The sequence below is a fragment of the Mirounga angustirostris genome, unplaced genomic scaffold (assembly GCF_029215605.1).
Source record: "Mirounga angustirostris isolate CCGP_5_RB_7025 unplaced genomic scaffold, mMirAng1.0.hap1 SCAF_2, whole genome shotgun sequence".
Taxonomy (NCBI): Eukaryota; Metazoa; Chordata; class Mammalia; order Carnivora; family Phocidae; genus Mirounga; species Mirounga angustirostris.
In genome coordinates this window covers 2,174,638-2,193,249 of record NW_026991710.1, presented here as the reverse complement: position 1 = coordinate 2,193,249, position 18,612 = coordinate 2,174,638, and the positions used below count along the sequence as shown (strand labels likewise).

The 18,612-nt window shown below is 53.3% G+C and overlaps 1 protein-coding gene and 1 long non-coding RNA gene across 25 annotated transcripts in view; one reads left to right on the top strand and one right to left on the bottom strand.

The window, feature by feature from the left end:
* Positions 1 to 329: 329 nt before the first annotated feature.
* LOC135363566 (uncharacterized) lies at positions 330 to 15,000 on the top strand. Of its 2 annotated transcripts, none has more exons than XR_010409245.1 (3): positions 330 to 756; positions 1,475 to 1,718; positions 13,453 to 15,000. It is a non-coding gene; the product is annotated as an uncharacterized LOC135363566 (long non-coding RNA). The 2 variants fall into 2 exon arrangements; XR_010409244.1 differs by lacking the exon at positions 13,453 to 15,000 and adding an exon at positions 8,088 to 8,397.
* Positions 7,346 to 18,612, bottom strand: part of GRK4 (G protein-coupled receptor kinase 4) — a 98,532-nt gene continuing 87,265 nt past the window's right edge. For all 23 annotated transcript variants that reach the window (XM_064584176.1, XM_064584181.1, XM_064584192.1 and 20 more), the window contains 6 exons: positions 16,171 to 16,260; positions 14,997 to 15,205; positions 11,134 to 11,268; positions 8,983 to 9,120; positions 8,516 to 8,653; positions 7,346 to 7,497 (listed from right to left, as the gene is read on the bottom strand). In XM_064584176.1, the coding sequence (XP_064440246.1) occupies positions 7,444 to 7,497; positions 8,516 to 8,653; positions 8,983 to 9,120; positions 11,134 to 11,268; positions 14,997 to 15,205; positions 16,171 to 16,260 (764 nt within the window). In that variant the 3' untranslated portion in view covers positions 7,346 to 7,443. The remainder of the gene's footprint in view (positions 7,498 to 8,515; positions 8,654 to 8,982; positions 9,121 to 11,133; positions 11,269 to 14,996; positions 15,206 to 16,170; positions 16,261 to 18,612) is intronic.

Genomic DNA, 18,612 nt, shown 5'->3' with positions numbered 1-18,612 from the left:
GGGGGCGGGCGGGGGGCGGGGTAAGGGGCGGGGCGCGGCCCGGCGGAGGACTGGGGCGGGGCAGGGGTGCGGCGGAAGGGGCGGGGAGCGGCGGGGTAGAGGGCGGAGCGGAGGGTGGGAAGCGGGGCAGGGGGTTGCGGCGAGGAAAACACCTGCGGCGGGAGGGGATGGGCAGAGGACCGGGACGCGGCCGAGGGCGAGGCTGGAGGGGAGAGAACGGGGTGGAGGGTGGGGGCGGGGCAAGGGGCGGGGCAGAGGGGGCGGGGCGCGGCGGGGAAGCACCTGCCCCGGGAGGGGAGGGGCGGGGCAGGGGGCGGGGCGCGGGGCGTCAGGGAAGGTACCCCTGCGCTGGGACCCCTGTCGCCGCGGCTGGGGCCTCAGGCAGGACGGGCGGCGGGCTGGGAGCCGGAGACCCCCAGCGAGGCGCGGGCTGAGGGAGGGGCTCCCCCGGACCGCCGGGCCCTCCCTGCGGGGAGGAAAGGCGGAGTGCGTGCGCCCGGCCCAGCCCCGGAGTGCGGGTCGGGGAGGAGGGGAGCCCAGGCGCCGCCCCTGGCTGAGTCATCCGCCGGGGGCGGAGCGGAGGGCAAGGGAGGGCCTAGGGCAGGCTCGGGGGCAAAAACCTGCCGGGTCAGTGCCTGCTGCCCGCAGGGGCCGTGGCTGGGGCAGCGAGAAGCAGCTTTGACCCCAGAGGCGCCACCCACAGGAATGACGGCCCGACCCTAACGGGTCCTTCAAGGAGAGGACCCCGTTCCAGAGGTCTGTAGGGCACCTCGTGCTCAGGGTGGGGCAGGCCCGGGAGAAGGGTCCTGGGCTCCAGAGCTTCACCCCCTGGAGGGGAGGTCGGTGAGCCCGCAGAGGACCGCAGAAGACAGTCGGGCGTCGAGGGGCAGCCGTCCCGCCCGCCTGGCAGGGAGAGGGTTGGCCCCAGAGAGAGCTGCGGGAGGTGGGGGGGTGCAGGTGATGCATGCAGTACGAATCTTCCGGATCCCACTCAGGGCAGCGCCCTCCTCCGGGCCCATAAGCCACAACTCCACCTTCCCTCGCCGTGGTCCGTTGTCCCAAGCGGTGGGATAAAGGGAAGCCCAGCAGCAGCACAGAAGCATTGTCCCTGAGGGGATAGCGACAGGGCTCCCTTCGGGGAGGCGACATCAGAGAATTGCCACCAGCCTCGAGGTCCCAGCTCCCTGATGCCTCAGGCACAGCAGCCCACAATGGCCGGGCTCCAGGCTGTCAGGGGCTGTGGTCCGCAGACCCGCCCCCCCCACCCCCTCCTGATATTGATGCTATTCATGCCCTCGAATAGTCCCCTCGCCTTGAGTGTGGCCTGATCCTGGTCCCTTGCTTGTAACCAACTAAATAAGGCCAAAGTGGCGCTCCTGGGATTAGGTTACAAAAGATGGAGTCAAGAAAGTCTTGCTGTTACTCTCTTGGCCTGTACACGTTCATGAAGCAGGCTGCTATGTCTGTGTTCCAGAGGCCACGTGGCTAACAGTCGGTGAGAAGCCGGGGGCTTTCAGTCCAAAGCCCACAAAGAATGGATTCCTGCCAATACCTCGTGTGCTTGGAAGTGGGTCTTTGCCTGGTCAAGCTTTCAGGTGAGGGGCGGCTTGTACCTGATTGCAGGCTTTGCGTGAGGCTGTGCCCGGACTCCCGACCCACGGCGGCCATGCAGTGCTGTGCGTTGATAAGCCGGGAGATGGCTGGTTACACAGCAAAAGGTGAGTTTGCTGGGGCTGCTTGTAACAAAGCTGCACAGACCGGGCGGCTCAAACCACAGAGATGTATCCTCTCCCGGTCCTGGAGGCTGGAAGTCCGAGATCCAGGCGTGGGCAGGTTGGTTCTCCAGAGCCCTCTCTCCCTGGCCTGTAGACGGCTGTCTTCTCCCTTGTCCTCTCATAGTCTTTGTGTGTGTCTGGGTCCTGTAAGGTCACCCATGGGTCATATTGGATTACAGCCCACTCCGAAGACCTCATTTTATCTTGATCACCTCTGTAAAGGCCCCATCTCCAAATACATAATCCGAGATGCTGGGGGTTAGGACTCAACATATGATTGGGGGGTGCACAATTCGGTCATCACAACAAGTAGTACCCTTGCCCCCTAATGGCCACTCTGGCCGTCAGCAATAGGATGTTTTATCTGGGCACTTTTTCACTTAGTTAAAAGACATTTCCCGTCCTTCCTTTTAGCTGGCAGTAGCCATGTGACTCAAAAAGTTCTGGCCAGTGAGATGTAAGCACAAGTGATGGGTGTTAGTTCTGGAAAGTGTCCTTAGAAGGAAGGGGCACACCTTCTTCCTCCCGCTGCCTGGAATGTGGATATATTGGTTGGCGCTTGAGAAGTCATTTTGGGTCACAAGGGTGAAAAGCACATCCTGGCAGGACAGAGCTCGGAGCAGCCAGGGTGGAGGTGCGGCCCCAGCCTAGCCCGAGGAGCTGTGAGAGAAATACAGTTCTGTTGTGTGTAAGCTACGGTGCTTCGGATCACTGTTTATGCGCTCCTAAGCCAAACCTTAACCAATCCAGAGAGGCTGAGTCATGAGACCTCATTTGCCCACAACAGCTCGTGGCTGCTTCAGCCAGGGCAGGAGGAAAGTCATCTGCCCAGAACTCACTATAATCCTGACAGGAAATCTTACCAGAGAGCCTGATAGAAAGTGACTGTCACAAATCAGAGCCATTAAAGATGAACACAGCTGGGTGGGCAGTTTCACCTGGTGTCCCCAAAGCCTTAAAAACAGGCAGAGGTGATTTATATATTAATCCTTGTGTCTTTCTGTATTTTTCAAATCTTCTGCAACAAACCTGTACTATTTGGGGGGGGGGGGGGGACGTTAAACAATAGGTTTGGGTGGGGAGCTAAAAATGAAAGCCTAGCAACACACTGTGATGATCCTGCACAGGGAGAGAGGGAGATATTTAAAGCCCCCAACGCCCCCCACAAATGGGGTACACTGCAGCTGGGGGCCACCCACTCTGAATCCCAAAGCAGGTAGGAGCCCGTGGGGCATGAGGCAGAGCCACAGGGAACAGGGTGAGTGGGCTGCAAGCTCCCAAGGGTGCCTTGGTGGCTCCTGCCCGTCTCCCCTGAAGCTTCTTGCATTTGAGAGTGTCCTTGCTGTGTATTTTAATTCTACGTAAGTATACACACGCGGACCGCAGAAAACACAGACACAGTAATTGTTGGTTTGCACACTCAACATTTGTTCAAATTGACTGCATGTTTACCGTTTTTCTTACTCCTCATTCCCTCCTACATCTCCGATCTTCCATCTGGGATCATTTTCTTCTGCCTGGAAAACACCCTATAGAGTTGCTTTTAGTGGGCCTTTTATTGCTGAAATCTCTGTTTCAGTTTATCTGAAAAAATCTTTACTTTGTCTTCATTCTCAATGGATTTTTGGTTGGGTATAGAATTCAAGGTTGGCAGATAACTTTATGTGGCAGATGAAAGATCTGGACTTCACTGTCTTCTGCTTTTCATTCTGGCTGTTGAGAAGTCCATTGTTGATTTAATGGCCACTCCTCTGAGTGTGAAGTGTCTTTTTTGCCCCTCTGTCTGCTTTTAACATCTTCTCGGGGTCTTCGGCTCTCTGTAGTTGCACTGTACCATGTCGGTATGTACGGAGAGACAAGCCTGCCTCTTGGCAGTGACCCTGGGGATCCCAGTCCATCAGTGATGTAGCAGTGGGCTGCCCAGCAGGAAGGGCTCAAAGGCTGGCTGATACCCGTTCTGGAAGTTCTGGAATGCTCGATCCCTGGTGAAAGATGTCTGGGATCAGGATGTTCTTTTTAGCAGCAAAGCCACTGCCCAGAGCCTGAAGTCAGCCAGCACCGCATGGCCAGCCAGGGGTTCCCTGTTCCCTTCGAGCCCCCGTAAGCACGCATGATGACCAGGCGCATAGCCCCACACTTCGGCCACATGTGGCTATCAAGCATTTGAACAAAGGTAATGACTCTGCATTGAGATGTGCTGTTAGGTGTAAAAACACACCAGATTTCAAATACTTAGTACAAAACAGTGACATATCAATATATGAAGTTCCTCTCTGGGGGGGAGAATGGACGGCTGGTGTTTAGGGAGGACAGTGTCAGAATCACAAGATCAGTTCTGGAGACAGACAGTGGGAATGGCTGCACGGCCTCGTGAATGTACTAAATGCCACTGAACTGGACACTTAACAATGTTAAGAGAGTAAATTTTTTTTTTTTTAAGATTTTATTTATTTATTTGACAGAGAGACACAGTGAAAGAGGGAACACAAGCAGAGGGAGGGGGAGAGGGAGAAGCAGGCTTCCCGTGGAGCAGGGAACCCGATGCGGGGCTCGATCCCAGGACCCTGGGATCATGACCTGAGCCAAAGGCAGATGCTTAACGACTGAGCCACTCAGGCGCCCCAAGAGGGTAAATTTTATGTATATTTTACCACAGGAAAAAAAAAGAAAAAGAAAACACTTTGTTTCTAATGAAACTCTTCACCAAGAGAAAAATCTAGTTTTTGGTAAAACTAAGGGAACTATTAGACATTTTTGGTTGGAGAGGAAATTTTTAAAAATTTTCAGAAGGGCAATTTGTTCACATGGGTATATAATATATATTCTTTTAAAATGCCCACACATCTTTTTTAGAGTGTAATTGTGCTTTATTTGGGGAAAACAAATAATTTCACAATGCGATGTTTATTTTTATCTTAATAATACACAGACATGGTTAAAAGAATAAGTCAGACACAGTGCTTATAAAGAAAACAGCTCTCCGGCCCACTGCTGCCCATCCCAGGAGAAACGCTTGCCATACAGAGCCACTTTTAATCCCTTTAGCTCTTTCTTACAGGGTTTACTCCAGTTGTTCATACACTTTACTTTTTTTTAAAGATTTCATTTATTTATATGAGAGAGAGCAAGAGCAAGAGAGATCACAGAGGGAGTGGGAGAGGGAGAAGCAGGCTTCCCGCTGAGCAAGGAGCCCGATGTGGGGCTAGGTCCCAGGACCCTGGGATCATGACCTGAGCCGAAGGCAGAGCTTAACGACTGAGCCACCCAGGGGCCCCTGTTCATACACTTTAACCAAGGGATTCCCTGCTACAAATCTACCCTAAAAATATTATCACAGGGGCGCCTGGGTGGCTCAGTCGTTAAGCGTCCGCCTTCAGCTCAGGTCATGATCCGGGGGTCCTGGGATCGAGCCCCGCGTCGGGCTCCCTGCTCAGCGAGAAGCCTGCTTCTCCCTCTCCCACTCCCCCTGCTTGTGTTCCCTCTCTCACTGTGTCTCTCTCTGTCAAATAAATAAAATCTTAAAAAAAAAAATATTATCACATATGTGCACAAAGATGTAGGTACAGGGCTATCCATCCCATAGGTGTTTATAATAACAAGGAAGCTGGAAGCAACAATTGTTTGGATTGTTTGATAAATGATGTCCTAAATGTGCAGAAAAGATTGAGACAGATATTAAATGACATGGGAAGAAATAAATAAATACAGATTACATAAATATAGAGTAAAATGCTGATAGGGATTATCTTTGGATAGTGGCTATTAAAGATGAATTTTTCATTGTGTACACTTTAATTTCAAAACTCTCCTTAATAAATATGTGCTTGCTTATAACCAGAGGAGGAAGACAGTGACATATCAATACGTGAAGTTCCTTGTTTGTAAAATCCTTTCCCAAATTCGCTGTCTCAGTCAGGATGCTTCTGTTGAGCATGGGGGCGCTCAACTCAGACTAGCTTAAGCAGAAAAAAAAGGGGGGACAAAGGACTTAACTGGTTTCCAGAGCTGCGCCCCACAGGCACAGACAGCCCCCTAGCTCCCTCCCTGGCAGGGCTTTGCGGGCAGGGGCCCTCCACCCCGTGGTGACCGGGCAGGGACGGGGCAGACAAGCGCACCACTGCCCCTATGTCCACACCGATAACAGAAGGTCTGAAAGGTCTCAGAATATAAGCAGGTTGTAGGAATAAAGGTGATTCTATTTTCTTTAAACCGTCCTGCATCGTTTACGATGAGCATGCATTACTCTTCCACAATTACTAACAGATTTACTGAGCGGGTAGCACATACCAAACGCTCTACTAAATGCTTTACGAAGGCCTTGGGCCTCCGTCCCCCACCTCCCGCTGTCCTCAAACCGAGATGAGGGCCCCAATCCGAAGAGAAGCCATCCCTAAAATAAAGGCCCAGGACCCCAAGGTCACTCCTCCCTCTCCCCGCCCGGATACAGAGCAAGCTGAGGATCAGCCTCTGCTGGTCTCGCAGGACGCGGCCAGGGTGCTTTCCTCAAAGCGCGACCCCAGCACTGCTGTGTTCCAGGTGGCCATGAACACGCATGCACACGTCACCGGCACTCCCGGAAGCGCCGTCTGGGTTCAGGTGCCTGGGGACACACAGCTGCAGGGCAGCAACACTGAACCCGGGCACACAGCTGACCCCGGCTCACTTTCCTGCACACAGCCATGTGGCGGGGTCTCCGGATCCAGACCAAGTCCTTGCTGTTTGGTGAGTCACAGAGGCCTGGCCCCTGGCTTCTCACCCAGCCCCCACTGTAGGCCTCGCACGTGCAGATAGGGGAGGAAGCCCCGCTTCGGTGCCTCAGGGCCACCTCCCCCCAGAATCTGCATGCCCCTCCATGGTCTTCACAAGGCCTGTGGGCACCAGCTCCCCACCCCAGGCAACAGAGCCCACGTCCCACCACGGGGAAGGGGCCACCTTCCTCTTGGGGCAGTCCTGGCAGAGGGAAGGATTACTGACCCTGGAGTCCTGGCATCCCTTAGCCCGTGTGGGAAGTGAGCTCTGAAACTGCTAAGCGTGGAGGGGGCTCGTCGCCCACGGCCCAAGCACAGGCCTCTCCCAGACCCCCTTCCCCTGTGCTTCAGGCCCGGAGGCACTGCGCAGTCCCGGAGACTCCCAGGCTGCCGGAGTTGGGGAAGCAGCGCCGAAGGCCAAGCCCTGGCCTCGGGTCCTGCCCACACCCTCTTTCCGCACGTGCACAGGAACACGCATGCCTCACACAGGAGAATCTTGGCAAATGAGTGGATGTCAGTGTGGATGCAAACAGGCAAAGACTTTCTGGGGAAAGGGGGCCCCCCTGCCTCCCACCTCGGTGGGCACCAGAGGACACTCTGGGGTGAGGAAAAGGACCCTTGGCTCTGGACACTGTTGGGCTGATGTCCACGCCCACTCTTTCCCCCTCTCTGTGGGCACACGTGGGGCTAGGGCCCCCGCCACAAGATGTCCACACGGGGCTTCTGGGCATCGGGGCGGTCCTCAAGTGCCTTTTTCTTCAACCCAGCTTTGGTGAACACACGATTCAGGTATGAATATAGAGACAGCTGCAGACGCATGGCTCGTGTTAAGCTGTGTCACATGTTTATTGCGGCTCAGGGACAGGACGGAACGCTGAGCACGGGCTCCTCGGCGCTGGGTCGGGCTCTGCAGTGAGTGGTCACAGATTTGCGGGCAACTCTTCCTTCTCGCTGGGGCCACCGCTAATGCAGCCCTGCAACACGGCAGAGCGGCGGGGTCAGTCACTTACCTAACGCACGCCCACTTCACTCTCCTGTGGTGGACACAAGAGTTTACAACCACAGGACAGGGGCACTGACGTTAAGGCTGAGTTCCACACTTCTTTCTCATGGTACGGAGCATGCTCAGTTTGCACACATGCACACACACACACACAGCGTCTCAGATTCGCCATCTCTGTTGCACACTCAATGCAATTGCATGACCCGAGCTGAGCACTGCAAGGGAATGAGGCTGGGCTCCCCCTGCATGAGGTGGGCCGGCGTGCGGAGCGTGTCCAGGCAGGACTTCCTGCACAGAGAGACCGGCTGCCCGGGAGACCCACGGCGCTAACTCACGCCTGGCCCTGGTTCTCCGAGGAAGTGTGGTCCTGGTGGACATGCCCTGACAGACCTTTCCCGCCTAAGGCTTGTTTTTCCTACTGAACAAAGATGGACTCGAATGTTAGTGGACAACCTCTGAATAAAGTCTTTGAGAATGGACAGGGTATGAAGTAGGGCGATGCACTAGTCCAAGGAGAAAAACTTGACTAGGAAAAACATTCTAAGTATCATGCCACCCCAGGAGTCTCTCGGCACCACTCTTGGACGTCCTGTGTGAGAGCAGCCCGTGAGGGAGCCGCGGCCAAGTCGGAGCTACGTGACGTGATTGCTCCACGACCGGTCTACACGACACTCAGTTCTGAGCAAGCTCGCGGGCCTCCTCGCTGAAGGACGGGTCTGTGGCTGCATGTCAGCGAGCCTGTTTGCCCTTGTGCATCAGAACAGAGCCTTCGTACCAACAGCAAACGACATAGTGAGGATTTTTCTGGTGGGGCTCAAATCACACCATAGGGCTAGAGCTCTTAAATTATGTGAAATATCTTAATAAGAAATCTGAGAAAAGAAAGTTTTTTACCTTGGTGAAATATTTCTTTTCTTTTAACACATCCCATTAAAAACAAAACGAAACAAAACAAAAAACCAACATAACAAAATGCTTGTTACCCTTACCCCTCTCCTGAAGAGTCTGTAGAAGAAGCCTCTCTTCGGTTTGGGAACCGGGTGATACGTTTTCTCTTCTATATTCAACACCGTGTGTTCTTCAGGCTCCTCTTCATTGATGTCCTTAAAACAACCCGATTCGATCATCTGCATCCACACAAGAGCAGGACAGAGAAGGGGAGAGACACTGCGAGGTCAGTCAGCCATTTCCCGCCCGACACCCAGCTCAGCAGGCGGGGGCCACTCCCGTCCCCATGCTTGGGGGTAGGGAACACAGCCTCCTCCTCCTCCCTCTGAGTGCACCCCCAGAGCAGGTAAGGACCGGGCACCAGCCAGGCCCACTCTGAAAGTGGGACCCGGGATGGTGAACTGTCCGCCTCCTGTGCAGGGACCGGGGCAGCTGCCTTGCCTAATCTTACCTCCAAACACACACGCGCACACACAATTGGTTTCCTCCCAGGATAAACCGGCAGTACCTCGTTCTGCCAGGGGATGGAGACACAGCCCGTAGCAAACTGACTGTAGAATGTGTCATCTGTGGTGTCCAGGTGGACTCCTCTCACGGTGGAGAACTGCTCGATATCCACGACGTCCTTACAGTAAATGGCCTGCGGCTGTGCACCACCAACAAAGAGGCGTTGGCCTCTGGGATGACTGGAGTCGTTCCTAGTCTCCTTAATTACTAAGAACGCAGCGCATGTGAAACCGACGCGTTCACACCGTATTTGAGGCCTTTCCCTCCCTCTCGGGAGCTCTCCTCGGTCACAAACCCCGTGGACCCCCTCTGGTCCGCAAACCCCCCGAGGCCCCCACCTTTCCCTTTCCTGCAGTGGGAAGTGGGTGACAGGCCGGGGCAGGATGAAGGGCCATGGGACCCTTGGCCTCCTTCACGTGAAGCGCCCCACGCAAAGTCTAAGTGAACAAGGGCAGGTCCCGCTTCTCGACCTCCTGTCAGAGCTCCTCTAGTGGCCTCCAGCCGCCCCTCCTCTGGGACAGGAGCCCTGGCTGAGCTGCCCTCAGCAGCAAGCCAGCAGGGCGCACCCGAGCCTGGGCCGTGGCCCCCTCCAGCCCAGCCACCCGAGCTCCTGGAAATGGGGAACAAAACGCACCGGAGTCCAGCTACCAGCCAAACTATGGTCATGCAAGAGGCACCTGGCAGTTTTTTTGTGTTTTTTTTTGTTTTTGAAGATTGATTGATTTATTTATTTGACAGAGAGAGAGACAGCGAGAGAGGGAACCACAAGCAGGGGGAGTGGGAGAGGGAGAAGCAGGCTTCCCATGGAGCAGGGAGCCCAATGCGGGGCTCGATCCCAGGACCCTGGGATCATGACCTGAGCCAAAGGCAGACGCTTAACGACTGAGCCACCCAGGCGCCCCGGCACCTGGCAGTTTTGAGAAATGCCCTGCCCACGTATGGGAATCTGCACGATCCAAGAAGGGACATCCTGTAGGCCACTGGTCAGCACACCTCAGAGCAGCTGCTACCCATTCAGTCCCCACACAGCAGGGCCATGGAAGCAAGTGGGGGTCCCACTCGGGAGACAGTCCAGGGCAAGGCTGGGGAGGCCTGAGCCCAGGCTGAAGGCCCAGAACCCCATCCTGCCCCCTGACCCGTTACCACGGGACTCCCCTGTCAGCGGGCCCCACGGTTCCTCTGGTCACATTCAGTAGAATACCCAGAATGTCAGCTCCAGAGCCCCGACCTCGCAGGCCCTGCCCCAGGCCTCTGAGCACAGCAAGGGGAGTCATCGCTGCTCCCTGAAGATTGCCTTCCCTGCTCCTCTCAGACCCCACGGCCGTGTCAAGTCCCTGGGGCGCGCCATCCCTGTTCAGGGGTCGGCTGGTCTGCAGGCTGGAGCGAGCACCAGAGCGGGGACACCTGGCTTTCTTGTGCTCCCTGCGGTCCTAATGCCTCCACCTGTGTCTAGAGGTGGTGGGCACCCAGGAAACATGTAATGTGTGAACTAATTCAAAGGAAGGAGGTCCTACTACAACATACTGGAATATGAAAACATAGTAAGTCTGGACTTGCACAACTAAAAATGTTTTCATTGTACGTCTCAGTTCCATCATATCCTGCAGAATTATCTCCACCTTTCTGGAATGCACGGGTAGCAGACTGTTAAGAAGAGAGCCCAGACTGCTGTTGTTCATTTCTGCTTTCCTCAGCAGGAATCTCCTGCCTGCAGGTGTTCCCACCAAGCACTGACCCAAGCCAGGCCCTGTGCTAAGCATGTGGACACGGCCCCTGAGTAGGCCCCACAGCAGGCTCACAGGAGGCTCAGGTGACCTCCAGGGCTCCCTGTGGGCAGCGTGCTGCCAAGACCTAGGAGACACGGAGAGGGGAAGGGCTTCCCAGACTAAAGGCGCTGACACAAAAAAGGGGATGCTGTCACACAGAAGGCCTTGCAGGGCCCGACTAGGAGGTCGTGTGGTGGTGCTGGGGCTCTGAGCAGGAAGGCCTGTGGGGACCTGTAAGGACAGTGTGGTGAGTGGCCGGGGGCTGGGAGGGGCCACCCAAGCAGAAGCACAGTCAGGCTGCACCAGCGCTTCTGCATCTGCTGGAAAATTACGGGGTTCCATGGATCCATTTTCTTGGACACCCTGTTCCTGGGCGACGTACTTACATCAGGACAGAAAGGCGGATCTAACATATTTGCTTCCAGCCTCTTGAAATTAATGTCCTTGAACACGGGATGAGCCTTCACTTCTGCCACTCCAGCCTTGCTGCCCAGCCGCTGTTTGGGATTCTTGGTGAGTAACTGCAAGAGGCAGAAACGGAGTCAATTTAAGCTCCTAGGATAGAAGAGAGAACTCGGAAAGTCTCCATAATAATAAGCAAAGAATCAGGGGTAGCAAAGAGCATCGTCTCCATCTAAACAAAGTTACTCAAATTTCAAAGTTTCAACCAAACCTCCTTAATTCAGATTTCATGAGTTTAGAATATGCAATGCTTCAAAAAGGAGTGGAAACTAATATAACAGCCTTTGAGCTACCAATAAATAAAGGTCGGCTAAGTAAATCCTTAAGAAAAAAGTTTTAGCCACGTAAAAATTAGGGAGCTCTTTAAAAAGAAATAGGAACTGTCAAGAACTTCACAGATACCATTTGAATGCTAAGTTATGTTTATAATTGGAAACTATTTTAATCTATTCATTAAATAGATCACTAAGGAGCTCAGATGAGGCAAAAATTTGGCAAACCAAGTTCTAGAAATTGTATATTCTTAAAATGGACAGCATCGCTTTCAAAAGTATTCCTTTCTCATATATTCATAATTTTCACCAAATAGGCCCTCATCCACAGTTACCATCAGTCAGAAAGGTTTGGCTGTGCTCAAAGCAAAACAGGACAGATCTGGGTCTACAGCGTGGCCAGGCTGCGGCCCGGAAGCTGCCTGACCTCGTCGAGGAGGTTTTAGCACAACACAGCCCGGGCCGTGCTGTCTCGTTACGGTGGTGGGCGCCGCAGCTGTGCGAGGAACCGGCCAAGTCTAAGTATGACTCACTACCCGGCCCCTCACAGAGAAGTCTGCTGACCTGGCCTCGCCTCACAGCCCGCACCCACCGCTCTTCTGAAGAGAAACCAAACTCCCAGGCAAAGAGCCGAGCACATTCTGCGTCTGGCATGTGTGCACCAGCCCGCACACCCCTGCAGCCCTCGCTGTGTGAACTGTGCATGCAGCACACACCCTCCCTTGCTCACCTCCTCACGGCCTGCACACGCACTACGCCCTCTGTCTAGAAGACCCTTCGCCTGGCTGAGCCGGGCTCCAGCTTCCTACCTTCAGAGCGTGCTCCCTCAGGACACCTGTCCCTCCTGGTGTGACGCCATCACTTGGGGAAGTACTCACGGCCAGTCCCTCCTGCTGGACCCACACCTCCAGAGGCAGGGCCGTGGGAAATCCTGCTCACTGGGGCAGCGCCCACACCTCGCCGGGGCAAGGGCTCGACAAGATTTGCTCAGTGCAGTTATTCTTGGTACGCTTTGCTCATTAAAAACAGATCTGAGAATTCAGTGTGATGCCAAATACAATCCCAGCGTCTCAGGGGCTCCAGGACTCCATCATCAACCCTGCTGCTGACACACACCTATCCGATGGCCTTGGACTTGTGCTCAGAACGTCTGGGTTCAAGTTTGCCCACTGACATCCCATTATGGGATGTCACAGAAATCAAACTTAAGGGCACCTGGGCGGCTCAGTCGGTCAAGCCACTGACTCTTGATTTCAGCTCAGGCCGTGATTTCAGGGTCAGGGGCTCCGTGCTCAGCGGGGAGTCTGCTTGGGATTCTCTTTCCCTCTGCCCCTCCCCCAACTCTTGCGCTCTGTCACGCGCGCTCTCTCTCTAAACTAAATAAAATCGGGTGCCTGGGTGGCTCAGTTGGTTAAGCAACTGCCTCCGGCTCAGGTCATGATCCTGGAGTCCCGGGATCGAGTCCCACATCGGGCTCCCTGCTGAGCAGGGAGTCTGCTTCTCCCTCTGACCCTCCCCCCTCTCATGTGCTCTCACTCTCTCATTCTCTCTCTCAAGTAAATAAATAAAATCTTTAAAAATAAATAAATAAAATCTTTTTTTAAAATCAAACTCCTAATTTTTCAACTGTGAGGCTAAGAAAACCCCTTAGAAGTCCACTCTGAGGGTCAGATAAGATTAATATATCAAAGAGCTTTCAAAACTGCAGACAGGTGTCCACATGTCAGGCGCTGCCCTAGCCCCCTGTTTGGGCCGGCTTTTCCTCAGCCCTTCCTTCTGCTCTGTCCAACACAAGTACAACACTGACCTCAATCCACGTCTGCTCACTCATTCAACATGGGTGCAGCATGCTGGGAGCAGGCGCCGGGCAGAGGAGAGGCAGAGAGGGCAAGGAGCCATGCACAAGCCTGCAGCACCCCCTCTGCAAGGGCACTGGGCACGGGGCCCAGCCCACCATCCCTGTCCCCACAGGTGCTGTCCTCTGCAGATGCCCCCTGCCTCCGGAGATGCCCTCTCCTCCAGTCCCCGTCTGCCGGGGTTGAACCAACTCTCCAAGAACCACATGTCTCCGCTCGCAGGAGTTCCTGAGGATTTGTGCGTCACCAGGCTGGTCACACGCATTCCTGCATCGCCCCTTCCCGGCGAGCCTGTGAGGGCGAGGCTATCACCATGCACACGCCAGAGACAAGAAAGCAGAGGCCGGACAGGGAAGACAGGGAAGCCCGGTGCGGGGAGCTGAGGTGTGGCCCCCGAGCTCTGAGGCCCAACCCTGGTTCTCACTCAGGCACCTGCCTTCCCCAGTACCCTTACCAGAACACAGCATCTCTCCATCCTGAAAACCCTGGAGCCCTCGTTTCTCTCTTGTTTATGGCACCCATCAAATTCTGCTTTTTCACCATAGTTATTTTTCATGTTTGTTCTAGGCCTGCCATTGAACTGTGAGCTCCTTAGGGGCAAGCTCTACTTCCAACTTACATCTTTACATTCCTGCAGCCCTTATCAGAGTGTCTGGCGGGTGGCAAGCACCTGGTCAAATAGCAGCTTGGCCAGAACGCTGTTAACCCTGGAGGGGCTGGCTAACCACGGCCAGCTCCACGCAGAATGAGCTGGCGGGAGGGAAGGCCAGCCTGGTCCCACTGCTTGGGACAGGCCACTAACACGCCTCACTCCACATATGGCAACAACAGGGAAAGGGAAACAGAATCAGTATCTCCAGCCACCAACAGCTCACCTAAGTTACTGCCGTTTTCAGTAACGGGTACGGTGGCTGCTGGTTCCGGCAGGCACCCACTTGGGGACCCACGGCCCGCCTCTCTGTGGCCTCCATCCCCGCCCCCGCCACTCTCCCCCTCGACTCTTCATGACTAGCCAGCCCTGCTTTCCTCTCCGTGCCCTCCCAGACTTTCCAGGTCTGGCGAGAGGGGTCATGGCTCCGACAAGCAGTGCTCACACCTTTGCCTCCAGCCTCCTGACTTTGCCTTGAGCCCCCCTTCCTCATCCGCCCGTAACCCACCGCGATTCCACCCCCCACGGTTCAACCACTGCCCTGCCTGCCCCCAGCCCCGCAGTCTCTGTCCTCTTGTCTTCTCCCCTCTGTGACACGCAGCCTCGTGGGCCCCTTAACGCATCCAGGAAGGTGGCAGACACGTGGCGGCCCATCAAGTCGGGGTGTCTATCGTGACACGATCCCTGGCAGCCAGTTAAAGAGGAAGGAAACATGGGCAGACAGAAAAACCTCATTGTTCCTAAGAAACAAGGTTCTCTTTGATCTTTAGTTTCACAGGAAATGAGTGACCTTGGCACCACTCTTCCCTCTCAGAGGCACCTTTTGAGAAATCTAACAAGGCACTGCTCTGCTTTGCTCCCACGGGTTGGAAGCCCATCACGTCACTTCCCAGGCGAGGCCAGGATGCGTGGCCCTCTCCCCGCTGGAGGCTGTGTGGTGGGGAGACTGCTAGTAGAAACGACCCCCGTAAGCTGGGGTTCCACCCCAACCTCCCCCGAGCCCGACCCACCATCTTGCAGAGAGACTTGGCGTCCTCCGAAAACTTCTCCGAATACTGCTCGGTATCCTTCCTCACTCTTTGGTCCACCTCCTCTCGCTTGACTCTCTCTTTGAATTTTCTGAATGGAGAATGTCCCTCAATCATTTCATATATCAGACAGCCAAGTCCCCACCAATCAGGACTAAATGTATAGTGTTCATTATTGATAACTTCAGGAGCTACATAACAAATACAGGGAAATTTAAGTTAAATTTTGGTTTTTTAATTTTCTGGTAATTAATTCCAAATAACACATTATAAACTTAATGTTTGTTACAACATGAACCCTGGAAATGTGTCAAGGGGCAGAAGACAGACACAGAAAGCCCAAGAGCGTGTGATCCTATTTACATGGAGCGAGCAGAAGAGACAAGTCCATGGAGACAGAAAGTGGGCGAGCAGCCGCCGGACCGGGGCTGGAGGGGTGCTGACGGGCCCGGGGTCTCTTTCTGGTGGTGGTGGTTGCACAGCTCTGTGCGCGTGCTGAAATCCACTCAAGTGTACACTTGGGAGTGGTGGATTTTATGGTATGTGACTTACATTTCAACAAATGGGTCACTGAAAACAGTCTGCGCTGTCCCCAGGGCACGAAATGAGCAGCCAGAGTAACACACACAGGGAACTGGTCCTCTAGGGAAGACCCTGCCTCCTGAGGAGGGTGCTCCCTCAGACACCCACGGGCGCCCCAAGGGCACTGACCCCCGCAGCAGGTGACTGCAGACATGGCCCTCGGGGTCCCTCACGTCAGAGGCCACACCAGGGTCAGGCTGGCACTGCCGGGTGGGGAGCTGACCCCAGGCCAGGGCCTCCCAGTCACAGAGGCTTTGCAATAACCAGGGAACCACGAGTTCGCGAGGGCCTGGAGAGGCCAGCGTGCCCAGGATGGTGGCAGCAGCAGAGTGAGGGCCCCGTCCTGCCCTGGTTCTACCCTCACGCAGCTGCAGGACCTCTGCCGGCCTCACCCCCTGGTCTCTGTAAGACAGGAGGGCAGACAGGAGGACTCCTCTGTGGTCCCAACACTGGCCGCGTACAGACTTCCAACACCACCCGTGCTCCCGCCAACTGGCTTAGAACTTCTCTGCGCTATGAGGACGCGAGCATTCAGAGAGAAAGCACAGGGATCTGGAAGTAGCCGTTCACATACCCATGTAGCCGACGGTACCCACTCTTCCTCGGATGGTCCCCCCTTCCGGGATCTCCGTGGCTAAACCCAGGTCTGAGATCCGGATGTGCCCTGTGTGTGTTCAAGCACATTACAAACCACAGGGGGCATGCTGACACATTCATGACAATAAACAGTGGGGAAAAAATCTAAAATTACGTCTAATTTCTCCACATTTAGTAAAATACTATGCAGAGCATTCAGGTCCACTAACACAACAGGAAATTAGATTTATAGCTGGTTACTAATCAGGAAGCCCTTTAACCATAGACAACCATTTGTTAAGATAGAAGCACTGTGTTGGGGCGCCTGGGTGGCTCAGTTGGTTAAGCAACTGCCTTCGGCTCAGGTCATGATTCTGGAGTCCCGGGATCGAGTCCCACATCGGGCTCCCTGCTCAGCGGGGGGTCTGCTTCTCCCTCTGACCCTTCCCCTCTCATGCTCTCTGTCTCCCATTCTCTCAGATAAATAAATAAAATCTTTTAAAAAAATAAATAAATAAAAAATAAAAAAAAGATAGAAGCACTGTGTTTATTATTTAATTTCCTGTAACTACCAGATCCATAAATAAAACTACAATGACTAGTACATGAACTACACAATAGAAAATAAACACTTTCTGTCAGAATACCAGTAGGCTTATATACAGGAACAACAAAAGACGAAAATAAGGAGTTTTTCTCTGAAGAACAAATTATAACAGCAAAATAATAAATAAAATCAAGGAAACTCACTTAAAAGGCTATGTCATGTGTTCATGCCTTTATATAGAAAGATTTAAATAGTTATGAAAATAACTATAGAAAACTTTCTTTTGAGAGTCTAGAAAGATAAACCAGCCCTGGAGGCAGACGCCCCACTCACCTTGTTGGCCATGTGTCTCCAGCTCCTGATATCGTACCTGCATATAGTAGGTGCTCAATAAATATTTATTGAAGAGATGAATGCACCAACCAATAAGTATGTGCTCAACACTGAAAATCCACAACATGCCATTTAGGCACTGAATTTGCTTTAACACAGCCTGCATGATGCCTTAGACAGGAAAATCGACCTTTCCCTTAGCACACCAGCACTGTGAGTCACGTTACTCCCAGCGGCGGCGTGCCTGCATTGGGGGAGGCAGGAGGCTGGAACCACGGGAGCGGATGCTGGAGCCGCACGACCTGGGTTCGAGTCCCAGTTCTGCCATTTATCAGTGTGTCTGTTTCCTGCTTTCGCACAGGAAGATTTCCTCCATAAGGCAGCTTTTACGTATTTTATGTTTAAGTACTGGCATGTTGTGAAATTTTAAGTATCCTTTCTTATTTTTCTTTTAAAAAGTGATTTTTCTCCACTGAGAAATGAAGAGCAAAACTACTGACAAACGGGCGAAGACTCAGCTTGAGAACCCATCCTGCCAGCGGGGCCCCGGGGAAGCAGGTGCATGCCCTGCTAGTGTGCACACAGACCAGCACAGTTCCAATGCCAGGAATTCGGCAATGTCTGTGAAACTGCATGTGAACCCATCCTTCAGCCTCACACCCCACCCCCCACGGGGGCCTATCCCAAGGACACACTGGACAAAGCAGGAAATAACTTGTGCACGGGGCCAGGCATTGCAGCAGTAACCGAAAGAACGGAGAGCTGGGAACAGCCCACTGCCAGGCAGATCAAGCCAGGCCGTCCCCAGGCAGCTGGATGAAGAAATAAGGAAGATCTCCATTTAGTGTTGTATAACCATCTACGCCACATATTTAAAAAGCAGAGAAAAATACTGTAATCATATTAATGTCATTAGGAACTAATATTTTCAGCATTAGGAGAAAAAGGACACAAATGTGAAATGAAAAAGTAAAAGGAGAATTAGAAATATCAATATGATTCCATGATGAATATTTTCTTTTAAAACAACAAGAACAGATGTGTTCTCTCCCAGAAAAGGCCTGGGAAGAATGACCAGCAGGGCAGCGAGGGCACCTGGAACCCTTACTGGGCTCTCCGCACAGAGGACCAGGCCCCTTGGAGACATGGTCGACTCCAGGTCTCAGGGCACATGCAAGGTCATCCTGGAACATCTTCAGTAAGAAATAATAGCAGAAAACAAGGAAATCATTAGAGGCTACTGGACATCCACTGGCCAAAGAAGGGACAAAAAACATCATAAAGGATAATTACTCCAATGGATTAAACCCTATCACAGTGTTAAAATCCATACGTTCATTAATGATACCAAAACAGAATAAAACGAGAACCTCCCTTGATCATCTTGGAGAACGATAGAGAACTAACACAATCTCCTGAAAAGTAGAAATAAAAGGAAGCACTCACATATTTCACCTGCTTTTCCTGAACAAAGAGGTAAACAAAATTCTTTTTTACAGATGGATCTCAACATTTAAGTGCACCAGGAATGACAGAATTAGAATGCCATCACTTTACAGC